Source organism: Mauremys mutica, chromosome 11 (genome assembly GCF_020497125.1).
Source record: "Mauremys mutica isolate MM-2020 ecotype Southern chromosome 11, ASM2049712v1, whole genome shotgun sequence".
Taxonomy (NCBI): domain Eukaryota; kingdom Metazoa; phylum Chordata; order Testudines; family Geoemydidae; genus Mauremys; species Mauremys mutica.
In genome coordinates, this window is record NC_059082.1 from 51988694 (window position 1) to 52008179 (window position 19486).

Genomic DNA, 19486 nt, shown 5'->3' on the forward strand with positions numbered 1-19486 from the left:
GCCCTGTTTAGTCAGGTAGGGCCTGATCTGGCAAAAAGACAACCCAGATGAGTAGCTTACTCACATAAGTACAGTTACTCACCTGTGAAAATCTTTGAGGGATCAGGCTCTTAGTTCATTTTCCTTAAAAAAAAAAAAATAGGAAAATATCATTCAAGAGCACTGAAGTTGGCAGGCTACTCAGGGGTAGCTGGCATAGAAAGGGAGGATGATCCAGAGGTTATGTTGCTAGCTTGGGACTCTGGAAACCCAGGTTCAATGACCTGCACTGTGACTTTGAACAAATCACTTCATCTCTGTGTGTCCCCGTCCCAGAAGTGTTGCAAGGACAACTGCATTAAAGAGCACGATGCAGTCAGATACTATGGCAATGGGACCATATAAGTACCTTAGCTAGATTGGTGAATGATCAGAAACTTCATTTTTGAAATTATCTGTTTTCAGGTTGTCTTTAACTCAAGCAGTTCAGTAGTTCAAGGCTTTTTGCTTATATTTTGGGCCAAACTCTACTTTCAGTCACACTATGTAAAGCAAGAATAACTTTCACTGAATTTGGCCAATTATAGGTAATGCTATATGTTTAGTCACAAGGGCTACATTCAGCTATGACATTATTGGCAGGTAAGTTCCAGGTCACGTGTCTGATCATGCTCTCACTGACATCCATGACAGCTTTGCCACAGAATCCAATGGAATCAGGAGTGCAAGTGAGTCAGAAAGAGGTGCAGTAGCATGAATGGTACTGATTTGACACTAGGGGTATGTCTACACTGCATCTGGGAGCATCCCTCCCAGTTTGGGTCCACATACTTGTGCTAGTGGGGCTTTCACTAGCGTGCTAAAAATGGTTGTATTGCAATGTCTAGCGCTAGTCCCACTGACACAAGTCTGTGGACCCAGACTGGGAGGCTGGCTCCCAGATGCAGGGTCGACATACCTACTAGGTCGACATACCTAGGAGAGTATGCAAGATAAGTAACTTAAAGGCAGGTGCCACTACTTTATCTTACATCTTTTAAAATTGTTTTACCTGCAACCAACATACCTTCTCCACCACTGCACATAACCTACACTTATTTTTGTCCATCTACTGAAACCAAATCTGTGAAACTTATACTATGTTATTGCTTAAACCCCACATGTACCTTACAGAACTGTTTACATCCCCACTCAGTTAGACTTTCATGAACATTTCATCTACTTATGACAGGTCCGAATCTGGCCCAACGGAACAAGGGTAACATTTTCAAAAGTGCCTACGTGACTTAGGAGCCTAAGTCCCGTTTTAAAAAGTGATCTAGGTATTTAGCAGTCTAAGTCTCAGTGAAAGTCAATAAGACTCAGACTCCTAAATGTCAAAGTCATTTTTGAAAATTGGACTTAGGGGCAGATTTTTAAAGGTATTTAGGCACCTAATGATGCAGATAAGTGCTTAGTGATATTTTCAAAACATTTAGGTGCCAAACTCTCGTTGATTTCAATGAGTGTTTTGAAAATCTCACTAGGCACCTATCTGCATCTTTAGGCGCCTAATTACCTTTGAAAATCTGGTCCTTACTCTCATAAGTCACTTAGGCATTTTTGAAAATGTTACCCCAGATCTAATGATTCTCGTTCATACTATTGCCACTCTGCTGAAAGCAGAAACTGTGAACAGAGTTTAACTGAAATAGGTTAAGCTAAGGCGACAGTGATGAAAAAATTAAGTCTGAATTTTGTTGCTCTGAAGAGTTGAAATGAGACCTTTTATGTAATCGTCACACAGTTTATAAAAACTCTGTATTACTTTCTAACAACTCTGTGCAGGGATTCTGAGCTTCTGTAATTATTATTCAATTCAATTACTGATGTACATTAGGATGGTTAGGAGTCCCATGTTCCAAATCTGCATGTCTATCGCTGCCAAAAAAAGTATGTAGAAAACAAATTTGATAGTGTGCTACTCTCTCAGGGTAGGTCTATACTCACCGTCCGGGTCGACGCGGTGAGTTCGACTTCTCGGAGTTCGAACTATCGCGTCTAATCAAGACGCGATAGTTCGAACTCCCCGTGCGCTCCGGAACTCCACCACCGCAAACGGCGGTGGCGGCGTCGACCTTGGAGCCGCGGAGTTCGACCCCGCTGCGTCTGGATGGGTAAGTCAGTCGAACTAGGATACTTCAAGTTCAGCTACGCTATTCGCGTAGCTGAACTTGCGTACCCTAGTTCGACCCACCCCCTTAGTGTAGACCAGGCCTCAGAGACTCCAGTTTGTTCTTTATTATATATGAATTTGGTGTTAGATATTTTCATTTCCAAATCTCTGAGCAACACAGCTGCCAAATTATAGCTTCTTCAGTTTCAGATGTCAAAACATTCTCAGTTTTTCTGCTTCTGTCTGTGCAAATAAAAAAAGAAAAGAAAGAAGAAAGAAAAAACTGTTCTAATTTGAAGCCCAGAAATGCTGCTAACTGTCAACGTGAATTTCAAATAACTCTAAAGAGGACGGTTGTCTCTGATGGATTATACTGACATATTTTTAGTTTCTCTTTTTAATTTTAATACTGGATTTTCATGAACAAGAATTGGATAGAAGCTGCCCACAGACTGCATTCAGTGTGGGCTGTTCTCTGGTTGGCTCCACCACAGTGCATCGTGAATTTAGTTATAGTTGGGAGACTGGGTAGTTTATGAAATTAGCATTGGATTAGAAAGTCTTACACCTTTATTACATGGGTTCAAATCTAACAAAGGTTGGTAGTGATCAAAATATATTATATCCTGATAATTGTTTGGTGCAATATAAGAAATTAGTTGGTGGGACTCAATCTATTTCCTAATGAACAAGTGCCCACATTTTAACCAACACTAACAGGAGCTCATTAACAGCTTCTGACAGGCCACAAACTCAACACCTTTGCAAACTACAGATAAGAAACCCTTACAGAAGGTCCCTCTAGAACAAGAATTAAGCCCCTTAGCGGAATGCCATGTGAGAACTGCGCCCTGCATTGCTCTTGCTGCTCCTCCTCTATAGACACAAAGGAATTCAGCTGATAGGTTTGTCAATCCAACACCTTTCATCAGTGGTAAATCCAATGTTTTAAAAATGAATATTAAAGATGAAGAAATCCAATAAAGTCACATTTGTTTACAAATGCGCAAACTTGAATGGACCATCCCCTGTCAAGTGCATTTAGACCACAAGACTTTAGCACTAAGTGAAATGTTTTCTATTGTTGCTAAGCCAAAGTGATTGCTACCAATGGACCTGGAGCAAATGTAGGGGGAAATCCTGCTCCACCACCACCTTCTGTGGGGATGGAGGGCACTGCCAGTAGCAAAATCAGTGCAGTGAGAAATCAGGACCAAATATGTAGATCTCATGGAAATGAGAAATGATCCCCTTCTCTGAGTCTTGTTTTAGGCTTCAGAGTGTTCAAATGGCTTTGTGATCCCTTAAGAACACTGTCTGCAAAGATCTAACACTGCAAGGAAAGAAACTAATGAAAATCACAATCCTCCTTTCACACCTGCTGCCTATCCAGATGTGGCTGCAGTACTGAGAGCCAAGATGCTGGGGACAGGAGGCCAAATCGAAGCTAGGAACTTATTTAAAACCATAAAAATAAAATTCATTTTTTTAAAAAAGCTACAAGAACTCTGGGTGAAATCCTGGCCCTGCTAAAATTAGTGGCAAAACTCCCGCTGACTTCAATGTAGCCAGGATTTCACCCCACATCCCCAGCAGTGGGAGCCACTTCGGGAAATGCAGATGGTGTTCTCCACAGGCACTGGTCTGGCGGTGGAAGCAGGTGTGTAAGTAAAAGAGAATAGCTCTCAAGATTACTCTTATGGCCAGGCATGGCAGAACCATGAAGCTAGCCCATGAAAACAGAGACATAACACAACCTTAAATTATTAGAATGAAAAGGTCTTTTGGACTTTGAGGTCATGGCTAGATTTGTCCCAGAATTTTCAAAAGGGGGTCAGCAGGAAGCAAGACACTCTAAAAGGAGCATTCCTATGCTGAGCTACTAACCAGGTGAAACAAAACAGGAGTTTTCTCTGCCATGGGCTGCTTTCCAGTGACCGAGTGTTGAGGCTGCAATCGCTCCAGCTGCTCCTGGAGTCTCTGCCTCCTGTGCTTCTCTTTCATCTGCTTTTCCTTTAGGGACAGCTCTCTCAAGCTTTCTTCTGCCCTGCAAAATATAACATAAACCTACAGATTCTCTCTAGCTAACGGAGCCAGACAACCTTGCACCCCTAGGTTGCAGCCAGTAATATGCTCTCCAGGTCAGCGGTTTTCAACCTGTTTTCATTTGCAGACCCCCCAAAATTTTTGAATGGAGGTGCTGACCCCTTTGGAAATCTCAGACACAATCTGCGGCCCCTCAGGAGTCCACGGACCACAGGTTGAAAACCACTGCTCTAGATGGATGCTTCATGGAATGGCATTCAGAATCACCACTAATGGCTTTACTCCAAATTCTCTAGTACCTTGAGGATTCTGCTGCTTTATTTAGAGGGGTCTCTGGAGCACTTCCTGAACGTAGAGTGTCTTCAGTCTCCTTCTGGTTTTCCCTTGAAGGATCAGCTCCATGTTTCACATGGTTTGGCAAGGCAGGACTTCCCCTCTGAGAGTCTGAGCGCACCAGCCACCTGGAAGTCACCTTATTTGCTTCCCCTCTCACTCTTAGATAGCGTTTTCTCCTGATTTTCAGGGTGCCCATCTCTTCTGGGCTCTCAAGATCCTGACTCGCTCCTTCATCTCTTAGCACCTGCTTAGAGGCCTCATTAGCAAGAGGCTGAGATGCTTCTTTACGGAAGTTACGGAGTTGCTGCAACAGCAGGCTTTTCCCAGTGCAATCCCTGAAAATTAAAAATCAAATGGATTAAACCAAGGTAGAGCATTATAATTAGCAGATCCTTACTGAGAAACCTAATTTGACTGACAGCACAAAGCAGGGCACAGAAGACCACCCAGATAATGGTTTTTGATGTCCTAACATTAACTCAAAAATGATAGAATATGCCACCATGAGCCCACCTGGAATTCTTTGGGCATCCAGGTGGTTCAGTTAGACATTGCTGGATCGATCTAGGGTAGTAACACTATGAACCTCGACAGCACTCATGAGGCTCTGGTGACATTGTCCTTTGTGATGGGACCAGTTATTTGCCTCTGCATAAGAAGAGATAGAGGGAATGGCCAGTTACACTCTGACTTTTTACTGCAGTGGGCTGTGATCTAGAGTGGTTTATGGTACGGACAGCTCCTGGCTCTAGAGATGGAGGGATAACATTTTCAAAGGCCCTTACATGACTCAGGAGCCTATGTCTCACTTCCAAAAGTGCCATATGCACTTTGGAGCCCAAGTCTCATTGAAAGACAATGGGATTTAGGAGCCAAGTCGCTTTAGAAAATGGGACACGGGGGCCTTTGAAAAGTTTACCCTGGCCCTCCGTGCAGCTGTCCTGGGATAGATATTTGACCAGCATTTCACTCACTCTTCCTGGTTGTCAGGCAGAGGAGCACAATGCCTGTCTCAGGAGCACTCAGGAAATGGACTGCTGGCCTGGAAGTCATAGAGTCCACAGGTTTCCCCCCCCCCCATGGAGCCCTTTTCCCATCCAGCAGCCAGTCAGGTAGGTATAGAGAGAGAGGATAAGATTCCCCCCAATAATTCCTACCGGAGATAGAAGGGAGATGAGAGAGGCCTTCTCCCTTCCAGCACTTGATAATTTAACAGTCTCATTTCCTCAACATCACAATTCTGTGATTTCCCTGGGTGATGATGATGCAAAGTTATGGCATCACATTGCAACACAACATCAGGACACAATTGTTTTGTGGCTGCATGTCATTTTGACGATGAAGGGGCTCCCAAGCTGTTTGGTAAAGGGTGAGGGCCACCAGTTTTTGGGCTGATTGCAGTGTCAGGAAAGGAGCATCACAGATGTCACTGTTTGGTTCTGAAAGAGGCAGCTGAGAATTATCTGGACCCAGAGAAGTGGCTTTGTGCTGTCCGAGTTTGATATTACAGTGTTCTGGCTCTGCAGAGTATACGCCTGCATGCTATTGTGAATTATTCAAACTAACCTTGTACTTTTCAGAACACAGAGTATTCTACAGCTAGGCTTCCCACTTCTATTTTCTTTAGGGTCTCCTCTTTTCTCTCTCTTATTAGGAATCACCACTTTAACCTGTGACCTCTTCTAGAGATGACAAGACTCTCCTGGACACCTGAAACCCCTGGTTACTGTAAGAATTGGACCATTAAGGAGAATGACTAAGCAGTGTGGGTTTGCTAACACCTCCCCTGCCAGATGCCGAAAATAATGAATGTGAACTGAATGACATTCTAAGCATCCATAAGGCCAGGGCCTCAGATTCTAAATCTGTTGCCAGGTAAACAGCTAATGTAAATGCAGAGTGATGATTGTTCATTCCTGACCTTGCCTTGACTATGCATTGATAGCAGTGGCGCCAGCAGAATGCCTTGGTATAATAGACCTTGGACAATCATGAGTCATTTGCAAGAGCAAAGAGGGTAAGTTAGCAGTAAGAATTCTACTAACACATCACCATGTCCCTGCAGTGATTCTGATCGGATACTTATCTGTCTCCAGTAGGAATAGATGTGACAATTAAAGTACTTCTGTGCTTGCTTTTCCTCCTGGGAGGCAACTAGTGGAGTAGGGTGAAGACATGGGTGACCTAATCTGACCCTGCTCCATATGGAAATTTAGTGAATGAACCAAGTGGAGTTTGCTGACCCTGCTAGGGAGATGAGGTGGGAAATGTCAGGGGCCAGAGGTAGTGCATGAGTACAGAGATTTCTTACACATGGCCCCGGGGATGTGCCAGGTTTGAGGGCACTTCTGTGCAGGGCCAGCTCCAGGCACCAGCCAAGCAAGCTCGTGCTTGGGGCGGCAGATTCTAAGGGGCAGCATCCGTCCAATCCTGGGGCGGCATGGCCGCCCTTTTTTTTCTGTTTTGTTCGCCGCTCTGGCCGCCCTGTAGGGGGAGGCGGTGTGGAGGAGGGGAGCGCCCTGCTGGGAGCCGGCTGCATGCTCCGTCTGCCCCAGCCGGTGCCAGGTCTGCAGCAAGCCCGGCAGCCCGTGTCCTTCCCTCCCCGCCGACCGGAGCGGCGCGGAGCCCTCCCGGCTGGTGGCGCGGTGGGAGGGGCCAAGTGGTGAGTGCCCTGGCTGAAGGAAGCCCTGACTGCCCCCCTTTTCTCTCCCCACCCCACTCTCTCCCCACCTCCTGAAAGTTTTCACCCTGGCTCCAGCCACCCCACAGGTTTGTTGTTTTTTTTTGCTTGGGGCGGCAAAAAAGCCAGAGCCGGCCCTGCTTCTGTGTCTCTCTGAGGAGATCTTCAGAGCTTTCTCCCTCCTGCAGGCTTTACCCTGGGACCATCTAGATTCTAGCCCAGTGTAACTTGTAACTCCACCCAGATCAGTAGAGTGACAACAGCAGAAGGCCCAAGTAAATGAGATCAGAATTCAGCCCAAGGGTTTTCTGCCTGCTCAGATGACCAGATTTCCTAAAGTGGAAACAGTAATATTTGTCAGGCATTTTATTTTTATTTTTTTTAGCAATTTAAAAACCAATCAAAATTCATTTGACCAGGTTTTGCTTTATATGACTCCAGATTTACACTGGTGTACTGCCCAGTGATTTCAGTGGAGTTTCTCTGGATTGATACCAGCACAAATGAGTGTGCCTGATCGCTCCTGCTTGGTTCTGGCTTCTGACTATTCTCAGCTGCTAAATCATTCTGAGTGGTTGGGCTCTGTTCCTTGGCGAATCATGTATTCTTTCAAAACTATTTTTAAAAATAAGAGTAATTAGCTCTACCAAAAACAGAACAAAACAACATGTTCTGCTTGTTCCTTCTACTGCTCTAATTCAGGTATAAGTGCATCATTAAGATCCAGGAAACGGCTTCTAAAGATAACACTGAGCATACATGAGTGAAACGTTTAGGCCCTGACTCAGCAAGGTACTTAATCATATACATAACTTTAAGCATGTGAGCAGTAACTACTCACATGCTTAAAGTTACGCACATGCTTAACTACGTAGCTGAATCAGGTCCCAAGTCTGGCAATAGGGAGGTGTTGGCATCCCTGCATACAGAGGCATCTACAGTTCAGGAGTTCCTTGACTGTTCACATTATACCCAGACAAATAAGGAGATCTGAGAGTTTTTCTTCCCACACATTGCAATAAATAATCATGCTAGATCAATGTCAATTTCTAGCTTCTGTTTGATCATTTTCCTAAAGATGCTGGATATGAGTATATACCCATAGACTTTTAAAATGTCTGATTTGGAGTTATTTAAAAACAATTTTCTTGTTACTCAAAGTGGCTCAGAAAAAAAATAAGGCATTTTTCCTACTGTCTGTGTCTACTCTGCATTTGTCTTTTGAGCCTTGTCTGTTTCATCGCCTGACAAAAAATAATAATGTTTTTTTACTCCTGATATCCCTATAGATTCCATATAGCCGCAAAAGAGCAAGGTGAATTCTATTCTGCCTCAGGCATCAACAATTATGTTCTAACTCCAGCAGAAAGAACACAAGACTGATTTGCTAGATCCAGACTGAAACATTTTGTTTCAACTATTAAACTGAGCAGATTTGCTATGAGAATCACTGCTGGATAGTATTTTAATAGGTGAGATCTCACTCTCAGTCTTTCTGGGGATCATTTCAATTTCATGAAAAGGTGAAGATTCATGTAGTTTTTACCATGGTCCTTGGGAAGAATCTTCCATTCTCTCCTTTGTTTTCTGTTCGTCCTTAACTGTTGTATCCTCCTCATCTTCAGTGGAGCTGTCATTCAAGCTATGAAGCAAAGAGATCTAATTACCGGCCACTTCTGTTCACGGTCACAATATTAACAACCAGCCTGGGGTATTTATCCACAATGTGCTGTCTTAGTCATGCCTGAGATGCAAGTTTAAAACAATGGGATGTTAAAGAAAATATATGGAGTCAGATCTGCAGCTGATATCAACTGGCACAGCTCCACGGACTTCACTAGAGCTAGGTTAACACAAGCTGAGGATTTGGCCCATGATGCAATAATAATAAAAAAATAAAATAAAAATCAATCTTTTATGTCTTTAAAACTGCATGGAGACAGCTCCTTAGAGGCACCTTCCCAAAAGCAAATACCCAATAACTGGTACACACCATTTGATGCCTTAACAACATAATCCACTTAGACAACATAACTCATCCTGGGGTCATGAAGGGCAATCTTATGCTTGTTTTTACTGGAACAACTTGCTTTTAGCTAAATTTAAGCTTGTAGTAAAATTTAACCTCCCTGTGGGTTAAATTAGAACTCCTTAATGAAATACATTTAGACCAGGGGTGTTAGGTGAGTGCATCTAAAACATCTACTTGGTCTTCATTATCTACAAGGTTTCTTCAGATTGCTGTTTTCTTCAAAGCCATTTTCTAGCCAGAACCATCGCTAAGCATCTCTGGGAAAAGAGTACAGAAGTCTCTGCTTAGTTGTTGATAAATATTGTCCACTCACCCTGTGGACATGCTATGTGTCCATGCATCTTGGGAGGAAGCAAATAGCTCTCTCAGACTCATTGGCTTTAGAGGAGATCCTCTGCCAGAGCTTTTGGAGTCTTTGGAAAGAGGCCAATCTCCCAGAACTCACCATCTAGGCACCTTATAGTCTCACAGGAGACTGAAAAAGCAGAGCCAGCAATCCCTTGGTTGCCCATCTATCCTGGATTTATAGTTTCCCTTCCAAATGCTCACTCACTCCACCAGAGGGCTACCTTTCCAGACCAAGGGCAAGAAGAAGTGATACAGCAAAGAAAGCCTTTCATGGTGCTGCTCACCATGGGCATGGGATTTGCAACAACCTTCAGGTTCGTGCCCTTGGTCCCTTGTTTTTCACTAACATCAGACCCCAGAAGTTACCTTTGATTTTCAACGGATGGTAACGCTGATCTGTGTGGTTTAGCGTCTCGTAAATCAATGTACACTGTTGGGGGCTCTGCTGTACACTGCAGTTCTGGCATGTCCATACTTCGACAGCTCTGGGGAGGTGGCGGGAAGACGACTTCTCTGAGAACATAAATCATCATTTCAATGTATTATTCATCTTTCTGGGAGAAGAGTTCCAACAGGACATACATTTGGAATGAAAAATAGATCAAGAAAGGGACTGCACTCCTGACTATTACACAGGTTCCAACTCACGGTCTCTGCACATGGTAGAAGAACACTACCATAAATGCCAAGATTCAAACTTCAGAGCTGCTGAATTCAACAGACATGACATTACCCCATGACATAAAGTTCAGATCTGCATCCACAGCACCTTAGTGACACAGGTCTGGGCTAGTCAGGAGGTGAAATGCTAAAGATGTCTGTCTGTTTCCAGAAAGTCGACTGTACTAAATATCTTTGAGGAATCTCTGATTTTCAACTCAAACAATGATCTTGCTCAGTTAGAGGCACAGACAGCTATATAAATCAACCTGACCAGACCGGGCAGAAAATAGTATTTTCTGATCCCCTCAGAGGAGATGCCTACAATTGTCTGCTTAGAGACCTGATGGTGATGCTCTGATTTTTATCCCCAGCTGGAGGGGGAAATCTTCTAAACTCTTAGGGCCCCTTGTCCCAGGGTTAACTATTATTTATTTCTCAAGCACTGATGGTGAGGTTGGCACTGTAGATCATAGAAAAAGACAGTCCCTGCCCTAAAGAGCTTACAATCTCAAAGACAGCCGCAGGTTTGATTACTGTGACCTCCTCCTTGGGCTTCCCGGACAGTCCTCTCTCTCACTACCATGTGCACAAAGTACAGTCACTAAGACCATATCATATCACTCCCGTCTTTGAACACCTCCACTGGCTCCTCCATCTTCACCGCATCATGTTCACATTTCTTGTCCTCCCCTTCAATATCCCCATAACTCTGCCCTTCCCTAATAATCTGCCTTCGTCTGTTATTGATTTGCCCCTGTCCTTCCTGCTCTGCCAACGATGCCATCCTCGATACCCAGTTTGTCTGCTTCTTTCACTACCATTTCTTCCACACCACCCTCTGTGCACAGAACATCGTCCCTGAGCGGGTCTGGAAGGCCACTGCCTCTGTGCATTCAGATTCCTCCTCAAGATCCAGTTCTATAGTGATGCCTGAAAGAAATTACACCCAGCTAATAATGGCGAGGTCAAGAGGCCATTGAGAGAAAATACAAACCCCAAGCCCCCCATGGAACGATCAAAACATGGCCACTCATCACCCTGATCACTTGTCCTGTCTGCTCAACCCCATTCTCCCACACTTCATCCATTTCTCTTTTTAGATTGCAAGCTCTTCTGTGCTCTACTGGAAGACATAAGCAAAGACAAATACTCTGGGACAGCCAGAGAAAGGAGGTTGTGTTTGTGCCCTTCCCCCTCTCCGAGAATGCTGCATGGAAAGGCACCTTACTGATGACAGTCAAACACTACGATATGGAGCATTGACCCTTAGTTTGCTCCCTCATCTTGGCAAGCCCTGCACTGCCTTGGATATGTCTCCGTCTAGAGCTGGTCATTGTGGATTGAGTCAGCAAGGGGGTTGCTCACTTAAGGCCTGAGCCAGCACCCATGGAACTCAATGGGAATCTTGACTTCAATGGGCACCTGATTGGACCTTGTTACCATATGGCTGCACTGGGGTAGTTGGGGTACTGGTGAGCAGATTCAGATCATTCCGCTTTGGATTTTTAAAGGACCCTAATGGAGTTAGATGCCTAAATCCCACTGAAATTCAATGTGAGTTAGGCATCTAACTCTCCTAGAGTCCTTTGCCAATCCCACTCTTTGAGAGCAACAGGCTCTATGAGCCCTTCACTGCTGAAAGATTGGCTGCATGCATCACAACCTTTTTCAATGGATTGGCCTGGGTAGCTCTTGTTAGCTTTTCTTTTCAACACTACCATAAACACATGCAATTCCTCACCTTAAGAAAATAAAAATACTGTGCCACATTCCTACTGTGCTATTAAATTCCTGCAAGGTACAGGGCTATGGAAAGGCACCCAAGTGAAATCATTAATTCCCAGACATTCTTACTACAGTCCCAACCATAATCACCCAGTATGTGCAAAAGTTAACTCCAAGAGAGCAGGACCTACTTCTGATCTCCTTGGTGTTCTTGAAAGTGAGCAAGTGTGGCCAATGGCTTCCTGTGGTGTGGAGACAATGCCTTGGACTGCTTGGCACACAACTCTTCTAGCTTTTCCATGAGCCTACTTTGAGATCTTGCAATCAAGGCCTCTATGGATGAACAGAGGTGACAGAGAACTATTTACTACAGTCTTGATGTTATAAGAAGAGCCTCCAACTTCCCCTTTTGTGCCTTATCACTTTATCTACAGAGTGTCACAGACACAGGAGTGGTAAGGAGTGTATTGCTAGGTAGCAGCAGTCAAAATCTGGTTTCCCTTCAAAACCAGGCCAATAGTTTAATTTTTAAAGAAACTTAAAAAAACCTATGTGTAAGGTTCTAATGGTCTATCCTTCCTTTGCTCCTGACTGCCACCACTCAGCTTGTGCCACTGCATTCCCTGAAAGCTGGCCTCTGGAGTGCTGATATAGCATGACAGGACAGATAAATAGGGCCAGATTCAGCAGGGAATAGAAAGGAACATAAACCAGTGTAATTTACACCTTCTTCTGCCTCCTTGTCAAGCCACTTACACTGACCTACAGTCCCTTGGGTCAGTGTAAAGAAACACAACTTACACCCATTTACCCTTCCACTTGGAATTTGGGCTATGGCATCCAGTAGGAAAGGCAGGATGGACTGTTACAGTGTTAATTGAAGAAGACTTAGACACGTAAACAGCAGAAATTGGGGAGAGGAGAACTGATGGTATTTACTTGACTCCCTGAAAATATTCCCTGTAAGGAATAACATACCCAGTCAGGGACCCACCCTGCTTGTTTCAGAGAGAGGAGCACAGAAACCTAACATGCCATTCTTCAAATATATACGACTTTACACAAAAAACTATATTAAAAGAACACTAAGGTTGCAAAGTCAAGCACTCAAACGTTGAAAAATTCCAATATTATGACTGACTATGCAATTTTAATTCAGCCCCATTGTGCATATGCCTTATGAGACAGCCTTTAGTGACATGATCACCTACTACTTTTTTCAAAGGACCCCTGCCTCATTCAGAAATTGCAGGGAAAGTTCTATTAAGCACATGAAGTCAGGGGTTACGGCATGCTCAGTCACACTGTGAGGATGGTGCATGCGCAGTATGCAGGAGTGGTGAGGAAATGGAGCATACCTAGCAAAGTTGGAATCTTCAGAGAATTTAGTGGCCAAACTCTAACAAGTCTCTACTGAGCATATGCAAATTGAAATTTTTCAAAGGCTTAGCCAAATTTGGCTAATGTTCTCTGGGACAGCAAAAGATATCCCTAACACCAGAGCGACCATCCCTCCAAATTTCAAGTCCTTGCTCCAAAGCATGGAAGTTCTAGTGCTTCTCAACAAAACAACTGCAAGAATTTTTTTTTAAAACACAAACAAAACATATTTTCCCTAATCTCGTTCTTGGCAGCAGCTTAACATTTTTTGATGAAACTTTAAAAAAAAAAAGAAAAGAAAAATGAAATGTAGCCTGAGGCAAACACCCAGCATGGGAAATTTCAGCCCAAATGCTTAAAGTCTGACAAAATTATAAATAACTGAAAACAGGGTCTTTTAATAGAAATCATCAGGCAACATTAACTACAGTGGCACTACCAGCTCCGTCTGTATTAGTAAATTGCAATAATCAACCCTGGATGTCACAAATACATAGATCACCAAGGATGGGTCTGAGTCTGACAGTACATGGAGCAATCTTCTGGCCCAGTGGCTGATGGAAGTGTGCTGTTTTTTGTTGCCATGATTGGGTACTAATGTAACCTACTAAAACAAACACTTAGGGTAGATCTACACTACACACTAAGCCTGAGAACCGGGTCCAGCAATTGTAAACTCAGCTTTACAATGCAGTGTGGACACTCAAGCATGGGCTTGGAAACACCTAGTCCCACAAACCTGGGTTTACAATGCAGTTTAGACATACTCAATGATACTTCATTAGCAACCCCAGGAGGGCACCTCCACAGCTATTTCCAAGTGATGTAAAAAACAAATTTCACTGCAGAATCTTCAAACAGAGATTTCAGCCCTGGGTTTCAAAGTGCCTAGCCCTGCGACTCCCCTCTTTGGATTTAGGTTTAATGATGAAGAACAAAAAGGGAATGATCCTGAGATGCAAGTAGAACTGCAAATGAAGAAACTGAATTTGTCTGAACTGCTCTCTTCATCTGTGAAGGGCAATGACACAATGAAAACTACAACTCAAAGTCTAATCAATGCACAAATCATTAGGTTAAGAGGTCTGGAGAGGGTGGAAATAGACAAGTGGGTCCCTCAAATGCTTAACCTTGAGATTTCTGCTGATTCTATTTACATCAAGAGAGCACTGTCTGTATCCACAAGAACTCTTAAAGCAGGTGGATGCTAGCACTTATAGAACAATCATGTTTGAGGTCATGGACAATGCAGATAAGGGTCACATCTTAAACCTTAGAGCTATACAGTTATCCTCTTCCCAGATTTTTAGTTGTTATTCAGGCAAAATGCTTTTTCCTCCTCCTCACCCTGAGAAGGATATCAATTTAACGTAACCAGGGCCTCCATTTTCTTTCCTACTAAGCTTTAGCTTTACAATGGCATAAGAAGTACCTTTTCTAAGTACCTTTTGGAGGAACAATAATTTATGGTTCATTTGCAGACCTTGGGCCAGATCTACAAAGGTACTTAGCCATATAAAGAAGCAGATAGGTGCTTTTCTCAATCCCACTAAGCACTTACATGAGACGGATGCCTAATTCTTATTTGCTTTCAATAGAAGTTAGGCACCTAACTCACTTAGGTGCCTAACTCACACTTAGGCACGTATTAGACACCTAGTGAGATTATCTGCATCTTTATACATCTAAATACCTTTGCAAATCTGCCCCCTTGCAAATGGTGCTGGACGGTACAGAAACTTAAGGGCCCACAAGAATGATTCAATCAATCTTTCAAAAAAATAAAAATTAAAAATCAGACGCCTTAAAATTTGGAATGGGGAGGATTTTGTTTTTTTAATTGTTTCTGACACTTTTTAAAATTTGCTCTTTAAAATTCAGTTCAACCCTAAACAGTGACTATGTAAAGATGACAGCGTCAGGCCCCATTTTCATTGTGCATCACTGAGTTCCAGATCAACTCTGATAAGCTTGCAAGTAATAAGCTTGTTTTCCTACCTGCTACTTCTGCAAACTCAGCCTGGGATCTCAGAGTCAGACTTTCCTTCTCTCACATGGTCACCTTTAATAAAGTTTCTACAAGCCAAAGTGGGCCCCCAGTGACATCTGTGCAACCCCATTAGCCCTCAGTGGGTTTCCATGGGAATAACTGAGGGTCTAATTCAGAGACACTAATTCAGGGTTGTGTATGTTGATGGAAAGAATGAAACAATATGAACATGTCTCCAGCTCTGCAGAGAAGATGGGGCCCAGTCTTCAAGGACTCTCAGAGCAAGAAGTCCTCAGCTGACAGCCGCAGATTTAAGACATGTCTACCCCGCATCTGGCAACAAGCCTCCCAGCCACGGGCGACAGATTTGTGCTAGCAGGCTAAAAAAAGCTGTGTAAACATTGCTTTGACATTGCAGCTCAGGCTAGAGTTCAGGGCTCTTAAGGGGTGGGGAATCTGGCACGTGGTGTAGCAATGGCAACGCCATTCACTGAAATTTGGCCTGGCCACCCCTCTATTAGGATGGGCCAAATATGAATGAGCGCACTGAAATCCAGTGCACCAGGTCACATCGCTGTTCGCTGAAATTTGGCCCAGCTGCTCCTAAGCAGCACTGTGTGCCAGGTCACAACACGCAGAGCAGGGAACCATGCCCATCCCTGCAGGACAGGAGCCGCCACTAAGCGGGGAGTGTGGAGTGAGCTTGTTTTCCAATCCCTGCCTCCCCCCACTTGTAGGCCTGCAACCCACCATTTGGGAAACACGGATAACAAAATATTCCAATTAAAATTCCCAAAAACCTCAGGTAACAGAATTATTATCAGCAGGAATGGCACCTACCACCTGCTGGTTAGTGTGGAGGGGACTCTAAAGTTATGGTAACCTGTCAGTTATGTGCCGTTGTTATAATAATAGGCGCCTTTAGAGAAACTGTGTCAGAGCAATTGGTGGTGTGAGTTGTCATAGTTCCATGGAAGCTGATGGAGCTATGTTGATTTACACCAGTTAAGGACCAACTGGGCCAATAGGTTTCTCTTTTAAGATAATTAACAGGCTGGTTCTAGGCTGGCATCAAGAAAAATAACCTTTCACCTGCTACTATTTTTCATGTTGCTTCAAAAGGCCATAGCTGTTAGAAGTGAGTATAAATGAGCATACAGAGTAGGGGAAACAGAGGGAGTGTGATTGTGCTCCCCCTAGGAAATAATGGACACCCTAGTCCTAGAACAATTGCTACAGGGCCTCCCCAAGAATATCCGAGTCTGGGTCAGACAACATCAGCCACGTACAGTCGATGCAACGGTCAAGCGGACTGAGGAATACAGAGAGGCACACATCCCCCGAAAGGAGGGCCGACCCTATAAGGGCAGAGTAGGGGAAGAAACCAAGGGAACCCCTCCCCGGGAAAGGCACAGAGAGGAAGAAGGAGGAACCCCGAGGAGCTCGCAGTAGAGACGGTGTGATCATTTGCTGGCAGTGTGGGCAGCCAGGACATAAAAAGGGAGACTGCCCAGACATGGAATGTGGGTGGGCCGAATTTTGCGGCTGGACTAATGCTGGAGGGCGGGAAAGGGGGAAGAGGCTGTCCACCATCCCGGTGAGGGTGGGGAGGAAACCCCAGAGGGGCCTGATGGATACTGCTTCAGCCTGCTCGCTCATCCAGAGGGGGCTGATAAAACCACACTGGATAATTCCAGGTGCACAGATGGCCCTGGAGTGTATCCACGGGGACTGAAGATACTGCCCAGGTGCCTCTAGAAGTGTGGAGCAGCTTTAAATGGGAGTGGGTTGGGGTAGTAGACGGGTTACCATACCCCACTGTGTTGGGTATGGACTGGGGCCCTCCCCCCTGGAGGGAAAAGGAAACGTTCCCCAAAGAAGGGGGTGGAGATCCCTAGACAGAGAAGCCTCAGTCAGGAAGAGGAGCAGGGTCCTTGGAGAAGCAAACACTGAAACCCTAGACAACAAAGCCCAGATAGGGTAGAAAGAGAGGGAGGAGGTGTGGGGTAGATGGCCAGCCTAAGCCCCTTAGCGGGAGAAAAGGGGCAACTGGAGCTCCCCACAATGCAACTCTCAGGAGAGGAGACGTGGACTCCGCTTGGTGGCTTGAGAGAACCCGAGGCCCAGGGTGTCCTGGAGAAGGTCAGGATGGATCCTGACCCCCAACCGGAAGAAAAGGAGATAAAGGTGAAGGGACGCCCACAGGGGTGCAATTGGTGTGAGGACCTGTGGGTGGTGGCAGAGCTATAGAGGCATGGGGGAGGGGGAGGGATGAAGGAACCCCACGAAAAGGATGCTGGGGATCACCCAGAAGAAGGGGAGAGACTCCCTGAGCCAAATCCCACTGGTAGGGGGCAGAGAGGATGAGGAAGGACGAACCTGGCAGTTCATAAGTGGGGGAGGTGTGTGCAGGGTGCTGGCTAAGAAACTTTGAGCCAGGCCTCTATCACACCAGCTCCAATCAAGGAAGGGGAATTGGAGCTGGCTGACTAAGCCAGGCCTGAGTGGCAAATGGGGAACAGCTGCCAGCCATGTTAGCCAGGGGCTACATAAAGGCTGGCAGGAAAGAAGCCAGGGAGAAAGAAGGAAAGGGAGAAGCCAGGGAGTTGGAGCTCATCCCTGCTGACTGCGATACTGAACTTGTTTGTAACTAGAAGGTGATGGGAAAGTAAACTGAAATAAAGAGCATGGGTGATTGCACCAACGCAGAGGTCTCTGGATGGTTTGTGGGTGCATCAGGGGCAGCAGCTAGAGGGACCCAGCTGCACTTGTTACATCCACGAAGAGTTTGGATCCCTTGAACAGTAGGTCTTCAACCGTCGACTATACTGGTTTTGGGAATCCCAATAGATGGAGCCAGGAAGCCCTCCTCATAACCACTGTGATCGCTATCGATCTTGCTGCTGAATCTGCAGAGTCAAGAGCAGCCTGGAGTTCTTCTTCCTCTTCAGCCCCCTGTTCTGAAGTTTCAGGTGGTCCCTGTGCTGCTGCTAAGGGTGACTAGCTGTGTGCTAGCTCTGGGAAGGATGGCAGATCTATGTTGTGGTGGCGGATATGCTGTCCATTGGCTCCAAAATGGCCATTGGGGTGGGAAAGGCACAGGTGGCAGCTGGGGATGCCCATACCAGGGTTGGTCCTGAAGGTCCGCCAGGCAGGTCTTGCACGGAGGGGCAGGTATAGTGGGAGCAGCCACAGGGGAGGAATGTTGTGGAGAGTGCATGACAACATTGTCTCCATCTTCATCCTTGCTCGAGAACTGTGGAGTGGAAAGAGGTGGAGAGCTGGGTTGACTAGGTATTGTGAGAACCATCAGTGCCGAGGATGGGAGATTCTGGTATAGAGGAAACGGTGAGGTCTTTTTGGTGTAGGAATTGTTGCAAAGTGGATGCCATCTGTACTATCGGTGTGGTAGGAATCGGTAGCAGATGCTGAAACCTGCCAGTCAGTGCTGATGTGTGACTGGAGTGCACAATGCCTGTACTTGGCGGTGCCATCAGCTGTGGGGGTGCTGAGTGTTTAGTCATCTCTGGCGGTACCGCAGCTTGCGTTTTCATTTTCCCCTTGGTGCCTGTGTCCAAGCTCAGCCGCTTGGCAACTTTTGTTTTCTTGGTACCGAAGGTGCCAGAGGGTCCCGTTGTTTCAGCCATTGGAATGGCTGATGCAGTTGGTCCTGAGAGTGTTTGCCTGCTAGAGGAATGCATTTTCTTGGCCAACTCCAGAGTCGGGATCGTGATACCCCACTTTTTTGCCTCCTTCTTGGTGGGTTGATCGGAAGCCTGGGCTGTGGAAGAAGGGCCCTTGTCAGAGGCTATAGTTTGTGATCTCTGGCCAGGAGGGGTGTGTATCTCAGGCTCAGATGTCGGACGGAGAGACTTCTCCATGAGGAGAAGTTTAAGTTGGAGATCTCTCGCCTTCCTGGTGTGGGCTTTGAGGTTGTGACAATGAGAGCACTTCACTGTCTCAGCAAGACACATATCGCAGGACACACTGAGAGGTATAGAAAGCCTGCAGGTAAGGTGGCATTTGAACGCTGAGGAGCCAGGCATGCCCCTTGGGGAACGTACTCTCCCCATAAGGGAGGTATGAATACTGTGCTGCAGTGGTAAAAACAGAAACCTACAGAGGAAATTTTTTTTTCTTTTGAGAATACAA

General features: G+C 45.3%; 1 protein-coding gene across 11 annotated transcripts in view; it reads right to left on the reverse strand.

The window, feature by feature from the left end:
* Positions 1–19486, reverse strand: part of DNAAF8 (dynein axonemal assembly factor 8) — a 152775-nt gene that overhangs the window by 118283 nt on the left and 15006 nt on the right. For all 11 annotated transcript variants that reach the window (XM_044979365.1, XM_044979361.1, XM_044979358.1 and 8 more), the window contains 5 exons: positions 12156–12297; positions 9943–10089; positions 8743–8838; positions 4480–4851; positions 4022–4181 (listed from right to left, as the gene is read on the reverse strand). In XM_044979365.1, coding sequence (XP_044835300.1) covers positions 4022–4181; positions 4480–4851; positions 8743–8838; positions 9943–10089; positions 12156–12297 — 917 coding nt within the window. The remainder of the gene's footprint in view (positions 1–4021; positions 4182–4479; positions 4852–8742; positions 8839–9942; positions 10090–12155; positions 12298–19486) is intronic.